Consider the following 13,916-nt stretch of genomic DNA (forward strand, 5'->3'; position numbering starts at 1 on the left):
TATTTAAGAAATCCAATTTATCAAATGAATTCTTTCAAAAGGGGTTTAGCAACAAGTGATAAATAGATTGAAACCCCTCATCTACACCCACAGAATTAAGAACTGACAGAAAGAAGAGGCACAAATATTATGTATGGTTTTAGAGACAAAGAACAGAATGAGCAAACATTTCATCCAAGATTTCTGGATGATTTCTATGACGATTCCGCTGGGTACCAGCTGCCTTTGAACACAGATCTGCCTGATGGGAGTCATAGGCACACTCCTGAAAACCACAGAACACCCAAAATAACAATGACCAAGACAGAGATATCTAGAAGAAAACAAGCCAGGGCCACTGACAGTATCGTGCATTTGAATGCCTACATGGTCATATAAGAAACTGTCAATCCAACCAAAAAAAACAATCTCCACAAAACGCTTTCTACATATTTACTTGTAAATCTAAAGGCAGAGAGACTAAGGGCCCTAGCAGCCAGGCATAAGCAATGAGATTTGGTATATGAATTTAAAAGTTTATTAGCCACAGGAAAAAAAAAATGATTCCTTAAAATCAATTTGCATTAAGTTCCCTGTAAAACAGTAAGCTTACAGAAAATTTCTTTCTCATGAACAGAAAATCACTATGCTTTTGGTCCAAGATATGTTGGGTTTTTTTCCTTTCTTCTTCAGATGACAGACAGATGGATGTAGCCGAATCTATGAACGAGTGTACTTGCCCCAAATGTGCAACATAAATACAGAAGCGATGAACAGAAGACTCATAACCAATACTGGAACAGGGCCACTGGAAATAAGAAAAGGCAGGCTTAGTTTCAGTAATAATACATTATTATATTTGTAATATTAAAGACTGCCTACGGGAAAAGGGAGGGGAAAGCACCTAAGATCCATAGAAGAATATTACTTACATCATTTTAAAATATTCCAAAAATTATTACTGTGGATATTTTGAGGGTGACACCATTGCAGTGATTTAGAAAGGAGGAATCCTCATCTTTTAATGAAACATACTAAAATATATACAAAAAAGGATCTAAAGTCTTAGAGACACTAGTCTCTTTAATTTCGTGCATCTGATATTCTCCATAATAAAAAGTAATTTTAAAAATTTCCCAAACTCTGTAAGTGCAAATGATCCAATTACCAAACTATTATTTCAAATTAATATTTAAAGACAACCTTCATCATCTAACTACAATGAACTAGGCATAACAAAAGATGAATATCCCATTATAAGTTATGAAGCATTTTCAAATATATGATTAACAAACTCAAGACACAGGCAAAACAAATATTAACCTTATGAAATAAGAACACAGAGCCTAAGAACACAGAGCCAGAATGGAAAGGAGGGATCTGAACTCAGGTTTTCTGATTCTACACATAGTGCTCATTTTACTGCTTTAAGGTTCCCATATTTAGGGGAGCAAACATTCTAGGCAACATTAATTAAGTCTGATTTATATTTAGTTTACTGTAGAAAGGAAGTAGATTTTACTCATCAGCCCTTCCCTAAATCAAGTGCTTTCCAGGTTGAGAATTAGTACATGGGTTTCTTAAAGTTAGAACTCCTTGATTTTATGCAACCTGTCAATGCTAATGTCAGTCAAAGGCCTCGTCTTTTTGACTCCTCTTGCCAGCAACAGTTTTGGAGAATTCAAGATGTCACTTCACCTCCCAGATACACCTGGGGGTGGACACAGGAAAAGACCCCAGGAATCTTTATAATTAGGGCAGTAGAGTAACCCAGCGGAGCAGGAGGTAACAACAGTCCACTAGTGGACAATAATCAATGCACGGAAATCCAAGTCCTTGCTACACTATTTTGTTCTTCCAAAATTTGTCCAATTGTGGGAGTAAACAAACTTACTTATAAGTACCTAGGAAGAGATCATCATCACAATGCACTGGATCATACTGCCTTACTTTAAAGCACCGTTAGGTAACATCAGCCATAAAGCATAAAGCTGAGAGTGCAGTGCTTAGAGTCCAAGAGCTGGAGTCTGGAAACCAACTCTGTCCCTCACAAGCTATGACTGTGGCCCTGTGGCTCACCTTCTCCAAACATCATTTTCCTCATCTGTAAAGTGGGGATAATCACAGCACCTCTCTCATAGGGTTGCTGAGATATTAAATATATTAACACACACAAGGTGTAGGCTTCTAGTAAGCTCTCAGGAAATGCTACTATTATCAACCTGAAAAAAAATTCTAACTCCCAAGAAGAGCCAACAGCAAGCTCCAAGATGGTACCTGACTGCTCCAAGATGTGGATTTGAGGATACAATTTCCCAACTATGTCCTTTCACCAAAAACCTCTCTCTGGTATGATGAGACTGTGGTTTATGACACTGCAAAGGAATAGCTTCTATCGATTCCTAGGACTCACAACAGCAGCAAGCAAGCCTGGCTACACAATAGCCCAAAGCAAGAACAAGCCAGATTCAACCACAAGAGAACAGTTGTTTCACCACCTAGATAAGGGTTTAAAATGTTGTCCCCTGGATACCCTGAAGAGCAAGGGGCTTCAAAATTTGTCTCTGAAATACTCAGAAAAATTACCTCTAACAAGGACCAAAACGCTGCCAACTCACACATCCCCAACCCCAAGAATTACTTCCTGAAATACATTCTCACATTGTAAGTCTTCGTCATAACAGGGGGGGAAAAAAAATCAATAAATAAAACAAAACGTCAAGAATTCTAGGGAAGTCTTTCTAAATTAAATTTGTGATCTAAGTCAAGCTACTGGTCAAGTTAATTAAACTAATCCAAATAAATCTGATTTTGTCTCTGTAACCAAACAGGCAGAATGGAAAGAGCATGGAATTTAACAGTCCCAGAATATGTGGTTCCAGTTCTTGCTAGCTGTTTGTCTTTGACAAGTAGCTTTGCCTCTCTGAATCTGAGCTTCTGAACCTGAGGTGCTATACAAATGAGAGCTGCTGTCATTATTCCAATTCCTCATCCACCGGATTCAGTCAGGAAACAGCTGTAAGCAGTGGTGTCCTGGAGCCTACCTGGTCAGAAAGCTGTGGGATTAGGTTTCACAGTACCAGAAAGCGAGGTGAGGTGTGGGGACAGGGGTTCCCCCAGATGCCCATATCCCATCACCTAATGAGCATTCCCAGGCCTAGAACTTGGGAAGTGATAGGGGTCCAGTCACCACCCACCAACGGCAAGGAGGCCAAAGAACTTTTGGTAACACAGCCTAATGCAGAAACTCCCATTAGACTGCAATAATATCAGCTTATGCCTCCAGGAGAGCTTTGAAAAATCACCTAGCTCCTATTCAAATGGTTACTCCTCTATTTCTCAGAGTGGGACAAGAACACCAAATGAAGAGCAATTTCACCTAATTAAACCATTTTCCCTCCAGTTCTCTCTATTCCCATCATTTATTCTGACAGAGCTATATGAAGACGTTCCCTTGCTTTCACTCAAACCATGAACAGATGTCATTCCAGGCCCTAAACTAATTGGCTGCTATATGGACAAACCAAACCCCGCCCACCTGGCACAAAGGAAGCTGCTGTGTATTACAAATCTCATCAAAGCAAACACCACTGGTGGCAGAGACAGAGTGCTGCCAAAGGGCTCTGTGATTCTGGACAGAAACACAAGGTCTGCTCCCAGGACTTACACTTTGAGCCCCGGTGAATCTTCTGTATAGAATCGCCACATCCCCCCAGTGCCTGCTGAGGTCGTGCGGCCTGCACTCCTAGTTCCGCAGCTGGCATTTTTCCTGTGAGAGAAAAAACGTTACAAATGGCATTTTCTTGGAAACCCTTATCAGAGCATTATAACATATGCTACCATTACACTGGTAAAGAACCAAAAGATGAACTTTTTCTTTGCTAATACCTCCTTGCCGTTGCTTGCTTTTACTCCACTGATCATAACCACTAAGATCTGAGTACCCGCCATACACTGATGCATACAATAACCCAGAAACGTAGTTACCATCTCCATTTTATAAATGAGGAAAATGAGGCTCATAAAAGATTAGGCAAAGTGCCGAAGACCACAGAGCCAGCAGGCAGCCACGCTCGGCTGTAGACCCAGTTCTGACTTGAGCCCATCCACTTGCTCACACATATGGGCACCTCATTTGGACAATGCACTTCAGTTTCACTTCACATGTATTTTTGTGAAGTCAAGTAAAAGAACTCCTGCTTAAAAACACCCTGAATCCATATTACCTGATTTTTAAATGATTACCTTAAAATGTTTTAAAATTACTGTATTTTCTACAAAAAAGACAAAAAACATAAGTTGTAATTGTAATCCAAGTCTCAAAACAGAGTATATATTTTATGAAAAATTATTTTGCAATCTGTTTTCACCATTTTGATATACTGACTATAGATCTTGGACAGAGGTAGGACGTGAAATAATGCAGGAAACACCCAACCAGAACTTGTCCCTCACGAGGGGATCAAGGCTTGTGAAGTGAGCTGTGTGGTGCAGGCAGCCCTGGCGCACAGAAGCAGCGAACAGCACTAATGCCCCTGACCAGGAAGGAAGCCAGGGAATCCTTTCCCTCCTCTCCTCGGTCACTAGGAAACCCTCCCCAACGGCTGTTCTCGCACACAGCACTCCTCCAATCGCACTTCTCTTCTCCCCTCAGTGCGAAACTGGTACCGCGTAAAAATAAGTACTAAGTGTGAGACAGGTCAGAAGAAACCTTCTTCAGCCCATTTTTCACCAACTCAGAAATTCTAGGGAAGGGGAAAGGAAGAGAGAGAGAAAGCCCTGTCCCATCACCACACCTCGCCATTAACCAAATCCCAACACACCGTCCCTCAAAATCCCGTTCCAGTTATCCGTGGACTGCTGGTTCTGGATTTTTGAAAAAAGACGGGGATACAGGGAGAAACCAAAAGTAAATACCCTATCCCCACCATTGCTTCTTGCCTCCCAACTCTGGTTCCTAATCCCCACCTCACCCTACCACAGATTTTATTCCACACTCTGAATGCAAGAAGCACTGGTCTAGAGCTCAGGGAGCTTGCCCTGCTGCATGGAGTGGGAGAGTGGAGTCCCGGTTCCAGTGTGGGCTCCAGCAAAAAGAGCTGTGTTCATGCTAGAAATCTAAAAACAATTAGTGTCAAACGATGATTTCGACGTACTGTACTAAAAAGATTACATTTCAGACACATTAATTATGGGCTACATGGTCACCTGGGAACTTCTAACTCCATCTGTATGACTGTTTCTATGGGAAAACTGATTGTAAACTGTACAGGGATTTACAGAGTATAATTCATACACTTACAAGAGCTTTCACACACAGATACACATCATCTAATTGGTGGAGTAGGTACGTGAAATTTTCCTCGTTCATAAAAAGGAACTTGAGCTAGATGATAAACCCAGTGTGGACATAAGTCATCGGCTGAGCCAACACTAGGACCCAGGTACTTTCTACTATTCCCACACCCACCCAACTCCAGTTCCTGTCTTCAAAATCTCCAGGAGCCCCCAAGGAATCAGTCTGTGCTCTTTGAAGATTTCTTACATCTGCTGGCACACGGACATAGCAGAGGATTCAGGGTACCTAGAAATACCAAAAATGTACTCAAAATACCTCCCATCCCCCCTACTGGGAAGCTAGGTAGAATTAACAAAGACCATTTTAATCTCCTAAATTCCTTTTTGGGGTCTATTTTACCCTTTCTTTCTGGCCACTGTGTAACTGCCTCCCTCCTCCTATACCCTAACGCAATGGTTTTCATAACCAACCTTTAACATACTTTGTTCTAACATGGTGGTCTTCTGGCTGTTCCTCAAAGAAGCCAAGCTCATTCCCACCTCAGAGTCTTTACACTTAATTATTCCTCTTGTCTAGGAAGCCTATTCCTCCCCAGACCATTGCATAATTTGCTCCCTTGTCTCTTTTAGGTCTCTACTCACCTGTCACTTACTCTGAACACCTTATCCTCACCCACCCTCTAGTCTCCACACAACTTTATTTTTCTTCTTGGCCTTACTGCCTGAAATTATCTATTTATTTGCCTTGTTTATGGTCTCTTACATCGGAATATAAGGTTCATGAGGTCAAACCCTGACTAGCTTGTCCACAGATACAGCCTCATGACTGGAACAGTGCCTGGCATGTACCCTCAATAACTATTTGATGACTTCCTTAATACCCCAGCTAGTCCATCACCTTACTGTGCCTGATTCCCATTAATCCTGAACACTAGAGACTGTCATACAGAGTGAAGTCAGAAAGAGAAAAACAAATATCGTATACTAATACATATATGTGGAATCTAGAAAAATGGTGCAGATGAGCCAGTCTGCAAGGCAGAAATAGAGACACAGATGTAGAGAACAAACGTACGGACACCAAGGGGGGAAAGCGTGGGGATGTGTGTGTGATGAACTGGGAGATTGGGATTGACATGTATACACTAATACGTATAAAACAGATAACTAATAAGAACCTGCTATATAAAAAGAAATTCAAAAAAAAAATCCTGAACACTGCAGCATTTTAAGGCTTTACAGTTTACAATGTGTTATTGCTCCTTTTCATCCTAGCAACTTCCTCTTATACTGTAGTAACAGAGCAAGGACTCCAACCCTGGCCTGACCTTAAATCCCATACAGTTACTTCTCAAGGTTCTACTTCTATTACCTCATTGAACATGGAGACAGAATGCATATCTGTGGACTACATAATCCACAGCACTATTATTAACTGTTAGCTTCCACTTTTTCTTACAGACTCACAAAGAGGGAATATATTCTTGAACAGTCAATACCTATTACATTACACTCATGAAGTAACACTGAGAAGAGTGCCAAGATTCTAGAAGGGAACTCTGTAGGGTCTCTCAGTATATACAACCATGGTCTGTTGAGTTACACTGGCCCCAGCGGTAGTAAATTCTAAAAGACGACATCAACATCCCCAACTTGATAAGCTGCATCTGTCCTCAAATGTTTGTTTCTCCATTTCACTTGTGCAGCAGTTATTTCAATTTTATTTATTAAGTAAATTGTTATTTCATTTATTTGATAAACACATGATTTCTCTTTTTTTTAAGAGTTTTCAGAGGGCCAAACTTCTCTGCCACAGTGTTACCAATTCTCCTTAACTAGACCCACTCCCCAAGGAACTGTACCGACAGGACAGGTTTTCCATTCCAGCACAAAGAATCTTTGAAATCCAGGGTGGGAACAAGACAGCACCCCAAGCCCAAATAACCTACACCACAGCCTGACACACTTTCCAGCTGGTCCATCCCAGCCTTACCTAGAACATCTTGATGACAGGGAACTCACAATCATTCAGGGTCATCTTAGCATTTCTCCCAGTTCTACTGGAATTTTTTTTGCTCTAAGATGAAATCTGTCTCATGTAAGTTCAAATCATCAGTTTTAGATTTACCTACTGTAGCCAACAAGAGAAGTCTCATCCCTCTTCACATCCTTGAGAATAGTTTTCGTGTATCTCTTCAAGGTCTTTTCCTCTCTAGATAAAACCCCCACTGGTTCCTTCAGAAAAATCCCAAGATTAAGGGTGGCTTGATTCCTTCCCTCACTCATTATTTATCATGTCAGCCTTATGGTAGGATAGAGCTGATGGGCAGTTTTTGTCAAATCTAATGAAGGAGATAAACGTGGAAACATAAATGCTATTAGAAGGGTATGAACAAAATGCTTGGGAGTAAAAGAGAAGACTAGTAGCTGCTGTTGCCTTTGGAGTCAGGGAAGGCCTCAAGTGGAAATAACCCCTGAGCCTAGTCTTGGAGAATATACACAAATGGCCAGGGGGGTGGGGGTGTCTAGTGAGTTCAGAAAACAATAATAAGCTCACTGTTGCTGGATCACAGGAGAAAGAAGAAAAGCGATTAGGCTGGGGGAAAAAAAAAAAACCCACCACCAAGAGCTCTGGTAACCCTCTCCCCCTTCCCACTGTGTTTAAGTTCAGCAACAAGAAACTAACCAGCAGTGTGCCAGAATCAGAGCAGAAGATGCATTAGAGTGAAAATGATCTGGAGAGGAGGCGAGTTAGGTAGAAAATTCTCTAGATGTGAGAAACTGAGGGTTAAACTGAGGCAGTAGAAATGGAGAAGTAAGAACGGATGAGAAGTTCTTCATGTACAATATAAACGTACTGGATAAAGACAGCATTAAAAGAATCCAAGATGACGCTGAAGTTCTGGCTTTGGGTGAACGAGTTTACAACAGTGCTTTATGGACGTAGGGAGATATAATTGGGGGTGGGAGCTGAGGTGAAAGGAAAGACTGAGCTGCGCATTAGACGAGTCATGTGAGACCGAGTGTGTATGGGACTTCCAGATAGAAATTGAGTGGAGAGCTCAGGTCTAAAGACACCAGTTTAATGACGTCGGTTTTCTCAATGTTGTCTATGACCTTACTCCAGTTTAACTTTCCTTTTTCAAGAGTGGTACTCAAGGCTGAACAATGCGAAGAAAATATCGCTTCCCTCTCGAAACGCAAAAGACCAAGAAGTCTTTAACTACCCCTACGGCCACATCACAGGCAGCTCGTTTTGCCCTTATGAATCTTAATATCCCGGGATCTCCTTCTCAGGCCCAACGAATTCTTGGGCCCTGTCCTTCGGAGCCCACAGCCGAGAGGGTCGCAGGATCCTTACCTCTGCCGGACTGTGGATCCCGCCGCCCGGGCGGCCACTGCTTTGCTGGGAGAGCGCCCTGAGGAGCCCACGTTAGTGCCACTGGGCGTCGGACCAGGCTGTAGAGGGAGACAAGGAGAGAGACTGGTGAGCGCCGAAGGCCGGCCCCCAGACCCCAGGCTCTGACGGCCGAGACCGGGACATGCACGGGGGGCTGGGGAAAACAAGGGAGCCGCGGAAGCAGGACAAAGCGTAAGGCAGGAATCTCGGCGCCTGGGAGAAGCCGTGACAAGGAGGGACGGCTGGGGTCACAAACCATGCTGCAGACAGGAGGGTGGCAGGAAGCTGAAGTGGACAGCGGAGAAGCGGTGGAGCCCGGCGGCCGGAGGAACTGTCTCAGGTCCCGCCCCCAGACCTGCTGGCAGGGTCCTCGCTGACTCCAGGGACGCCTGGGCTGTCCTACGATATGACCGTAGGAATTTTGCAAGAGGAGACTCTGTGAGCTGCTGTATGGGAATTACAGACCTCATGTGTTTTTTCCTTTGCATCACAGCGTCCTTCCTAGAGTCCAGTCTCAACCAATGGGAGGATCTAGCCATGGTGAGACAAGAAATTTCCTCCGGCAGTTACTAGGCACCCACAGATTCACGCTGACGTGACCTAACCGACGCACGCGCCGCGGGGCGTGGTCGGTCCCCGTCTAGGGCCAGCTGGGAAGCTGGAGAAAGGAGCATGCGCGGAAGCCCTTAAGCGTGCGAGGTGAAGGTGCGGCTCCCGGGCTATGGCGGAGGAGCAGGGCCAAGATGAGGACCTGGGTCCTAAACCGTCCGTGCTGTTTCTGCACCCTGACCTGGGTGTGGGCGGCGCCGAGCGGCTGGTTGTGGACGCAGCGCTGGCGCTGCGGGCGCGCAGATGTAGCGTGAAGATCTGGACGGCGCACTACGACCCCGGCCACTGCTTCGCGGAGAGCCGCGAGCTGCCGGTGCGCTGCGCCGGGGACTGGCTGCCTCGCAGCCTGGGCTGGGGCGGCCGCGGCGCCGCGATCTGCGCCTACGTGCGCATGATCTTCCTGGCTCTGTACGTGCTGTTCCTTGGCGACGAGGAGTTCGACGTGGTAGTGTGCGACCAGGTGAGGTGGCCACGACCGGCCCTCGCCACCCCTCTTTTTCTCACTACGGAGGGCGCGCCGCATGACCTCTGCTGACCTCTCCGTGTGTGTGGTTCGGAAAGATCGGAACTGATCTGGAGATATCAAAGTGGGAGTGAGACTGTGGTTCTCAAACTTTAGTGTGGACCCGTTAAAGTGGCAGATTGCCTGGCCCCACCCTCAGGTGTTTTCATCCTGGGCCCGTGAGGTGGGGCCCCGAAATCTGCATCTTCACTGGATCATCGGGAGCTTCTGAAGCATATGGGCCTTGGTGCTCTCTCTAAGAAACGCAGGCATTAGAAGTCAGCCTTCAGTCATGTTTTGTATGTCTTCCCTGTTTTTCATTATTCCTTTTGACACTAGTTCCACGCCACATGCATGCCACTGTAGCATTTGCTGTCAGGCCACTTCCCTCCTCAGCAGTGTCATGTGTTTAATAAAACCCTAAGCTACACATGTCATGTCCCTATTAAAACTTTAACATGGCTCCCCATTAGTCTTTGGAGAAAAGTCCAGGCTCTTCACCTTGGTAGATAATGTCCACCTGGATCTGGGCTCTAGCTATTCTAGACTCTTTCTGTGTTTTGGTTTTTTTTCCCAAAAAATATTTATTTTAAAAAGTAACACCTACTCAGGACTAAAAATTCAAATAATAAGAAAGACTAGAATGTAAAAGCCCCATTCCAGTTCCACTCCTTAAAGACAGCCACTGTTAACAGTTTCTTCTGTATGCTTTCAGAAATTGTCTGTGGCTATACCAGCATATGATGTCTGTTCATAGACACATCTTATTTGTAATAATTAGGATTATGACACACCTACTATTGGACAGCTTGCTCTTTTTCACCAAAAATTTTTACTTGGGACATCCTTACATATCAATATTAGAGATTCACTTCATTCTTCATAGTGGCTGGAAAATTTGCTTTTGTTAGACTGTACCATAATTTATACATTTTTCTGCTAAAGGACAGTATCAGTGTGACCAGTTTTTTGTGAATAGATCAGTTTTGTAATGAACATCTTTATGCTTTTTTTTTTTGTACTTCTGCAAGCATGGCCTTTGAAATTCATAGAAATAAAATTGGTAGGTCAAAATTGGTAGGTCAAAGAGTTGTACATCTTAAATGTCAATAGCTTTTGCCAAATTTGCCTTCCAAAGAGGTTCTGTCATTCTACTCTCCCACAGTGATAGAGGCTGTTACTCCATGCTTTTGTGCACATTGGATGTTATCAGCATTTTAATCTTTGCCAAACTAATAGGTGGAAATGGCATCACGTTTGTATTTGTATTTCTTTAATTATTACTTCTGAGTTACTTTTGATCATCCTTGCTTGTGTACAAGCTATTTCTTTTTGAGAAACGTGGGCATTTACCAAATATCCTGCATGTGTAAAATTAGTCAGTAAGCATGAGGCAGCTGAGACTGTAGTGGATAGAGAAAAAACCGAGCTTGGAAGTGGGAGACCTGGATTCAAGTTCCATATCAACTATTTTCTAAGTAGCTTTGGATAAATCCCTCAATATCCCTAAAGCTCACCTTTTTCAGGTGTTAAGTGAGCCGGAGATTGACTTGTAAAGATTACCCAACAGGAAAGTCTCTAGTAATGATTCTGGTTAACATTTCAATAAATACTGAGCACATAGTGTGTGCTAAATTCTTACACGTTTTACATGCATGAGTGCATTTAATAATGACAAAAACTATATGGGTTTTTTTTTAAACTGGAATTGTCACCAGTTTACAGAAGAAGAAACTGAGGCCCAGAGAGAGAGAGGTATATTGCTTGGTCATGGTCACACAGCTAGCTAGGAGAGCTGAAATTCAAACCCTGTCAATCTTGATTCCAGAGCCTACACTCTAAACTACTATAGTTCATTCATTCACTTCCTTAGGATGAGGAAGATACTGGAGTGGCTCTGTCCAGTGTGGTAGCCACTAGCCATAGGTGGCTATTGAGCACTTGAAATGTGGCTAGTCTGAACTGAGATGTGCTGTAAGTGTAAAATACACATCTGATTTTTAAAGATTTAATGTGAAAAAAAAAAGAATAGAAGATCTCATTAACTTTTTAAGTATTCATTACATTTTGAAGTGATAGTATTTTAGATAAAATACATTAAAATTAATTGAACCTTTAAGAAGTTGTTAGTGTAGTTACTAGATTTTTGTTTCCATTGGACAGTGCTGTTCTAGAGGAAACCACTGGACTTGCAGCTTTAAATATTTAGCACATATCCAGAAACTGTCTACCAGCCTTCTGTACACCAGGCATTGTACCAGGTGAGAGTCTGGGGGCACACAATGCAGAATCAGACGTTGCCCATGAAGGGCCCACAGACTAGCAGGCAGGGTAGGTATCTGCTTCTTTGATTTGGTTGAAGTTTAGTTGACCAGTCACTTCATCTGCTGTTGATTTTTGCTTTGGCTAGGTGTCTGCCTGTATCCCAGTGTTCAAGCTGGCCAGACGGCGTAAGAAAATCCTGTTTTACTGTCACTTCCCAGATCTGCTTCTCACCAAGAGAGATTCTTTTATTAAACGCCTATACAGGGCCCCAATTGACTGGGTAGAGGAATACACCACAGGCATGGCAGACTGCATCTTGGTCAACAGCCGGTTCACAGCTGCCATTTTTAAGGCAACGTTCAAGTCCCTGTCTCACATAGACCCCGATGTCCTCTACCCATCTCTGAATATCACCAGCTTTGATTCAGCTGTTCTTGAAAAGCTTGATGACATAGTCCCCAAGGGGAAAAAATTCATACTCCTCTCCATCAACAGATATGAAAGGAAGAAAAATCTGACTTTGGCACTAGAAGCCCTAGTAAAGCTGCGTGGAAGATTGTCATCCCAAGATTGGGACAAAGTTCATCTGATCATTGCAGGTGGTTATGATGAGAGAGTCCTGGAGAATGTACAACACTACCAGGAGTTGAAGAAAATGGTCCAGCAGTCTGACCTAGGCCAGTATGTGACTTTCCTTCGGTCTTGCTCGGACAAACAGAAAATCTCACTCCTCCACGGCTGTACATGTGTGCTTTACACACCAAGCAATGAGCACTTTGGCATCGTTCCCTTGGAGGCCATGTACATGCAGTGCCCAGTCATTGCTGTTAATTCAGGCGGGCCCTTGGAGTCCATTGTCCACAGCGTCACAGGGTTTCTGTGTGAGCCTGACCCAGTTGACTTCTCAGAAGCAATAGAAAGGTTCATCCATGAACCTTCCTTAAAGGCCACAATGGGACTGGCCGGAAGAGCCAGGGTGAAAGAGAAGTTTTCCCCTGAAGCATTTACAGAACAGCTTTACCAATATGTCACCAAACTGCTGGTATAATCAGATTTTTTTCAGGTCTTTATGCTGTATTCATTAACATCACATTTGTAGATTGTTGACCCAGTTTTGAAACCAAAGAAAAAAAGCCTAGTATCTAGGGCAGAAGAGATTTTTTTTTTTTTTAACATACTTGAATCTTAAATCTGAATCTCTTTCCTGTACCCCATATCTCCCAGTCTGCTTTTTTAGAAAAAAGTAATATCTTTTAGGCTGTAATAATTCTGAGTCTTACCAGTGTTGATTAAGTTATAAATATGGTACAATTTCACATTCAGCAGAATATTTTAATTATATGTTCTCTAGATTTTTGCTCTACGTATAAATTTTGAGTTATATTGTGCCTTATTTGGTTTTAACACTTTAAGTGTATCGTCATCAAAGTTGATTAATTTGGCTTCATAGTGTAATGAGAAGACACTGTAGTTTCCAGAATCAGTCCACCTCAGTGTTCAGTGACCTCTGTTAGGAAATTTTTGTTAGTCATACCTTTGCCTGGATCCATAGCAAGAATGCTTTGTATTTTTTTTTTTTAACAAAGATGATTTGTTGTGTTTTTGCACACAGACATGACAATAAATGATGTTTATCATAGGAAGAGACAAAATACTAGATTTTGGCCTCTGTGATCTATTGTGGTGGTGTTAGGACTGTGGACAGCCAAGCCTGAATCAGAAACTAGAGTAAACTGGATATTGGAATGAATGGCTATTGTCACGTGTGCAGTGTGCATCTTGGTTAGTGTTTGTTTCCTAGTGTTATCTGAGTCATTGGCTTCATTAATATTTGTGTTTTATTAAGTAAGCGCCTGCTAAGTG

General features: G+C 42.9%; 2 protein-coding genes across 2 annotated transcripts; one reads left to right on the forward strand and one right to left on the reverse strand.

The window, feature by feature from the left end:
- Positions 1–502: 502 nt before the first annotated feature.
- SEC61B (SEC61 translocon subunit beta) lies at positions 503–9,243 on the reverse strand. The gene is made up of 4 exons (XM_007120517.3): positions 8,934–9,243; positions 8,639–8,736; positions 3,647–3,748; positions 503–787 (listed from the first exon to the last, which is right to left on the reverse strand). The coding sequence occupies exons 1-4, from the start codon at positions 8,934–8,936 to the stop codon at positions 700–702; spliced, it is 291 nt and encodes a 96-aa protein (XP_007120579.1). The 5' UTR covers positions 8,937–9,243; the 3' UTR covers positions 503–699.
- A 100-nt stretch (positions 9,244–9,343) lies between these two features.
- ALG2 (ALG2 alpha-1,3/1,6-mannosyltransferase) lies at positions 9,344–13,700 on the forward strand. The gene is made up of 2 exons (XM_024126545.3): positions 9,344–9,746; positions 12,199–13,700. The coding sequence occupies exons 1-2, from the start codon at positions 9,399–9,401 to the stop codon at positions 13,099–13,101; spliced, it is 1,251 nt and encodes a 416-aa protein (XP_023982313.1). The 5' UTR covers positions 9,344–9,398; the 3' UTR covers positions 13,102–13,700.
- Positions 13,701–13,916: the final 216 nt, after the last annotated feature.

Source organism: Physeter macrocephalus, chromosome 9 (assembly GCF_002837175.3).
Source record: "Physeter macrocephalus isolate SW-GA chromosome 9, ASM283717v5, whole genome shotgun sequence".
Lineage (NCBI taxonomy): Eukaryota > Metazoa > Chordata > Mammalia > Artiodactyla > Physeteridae > Physeter > Physeter macrocephalus.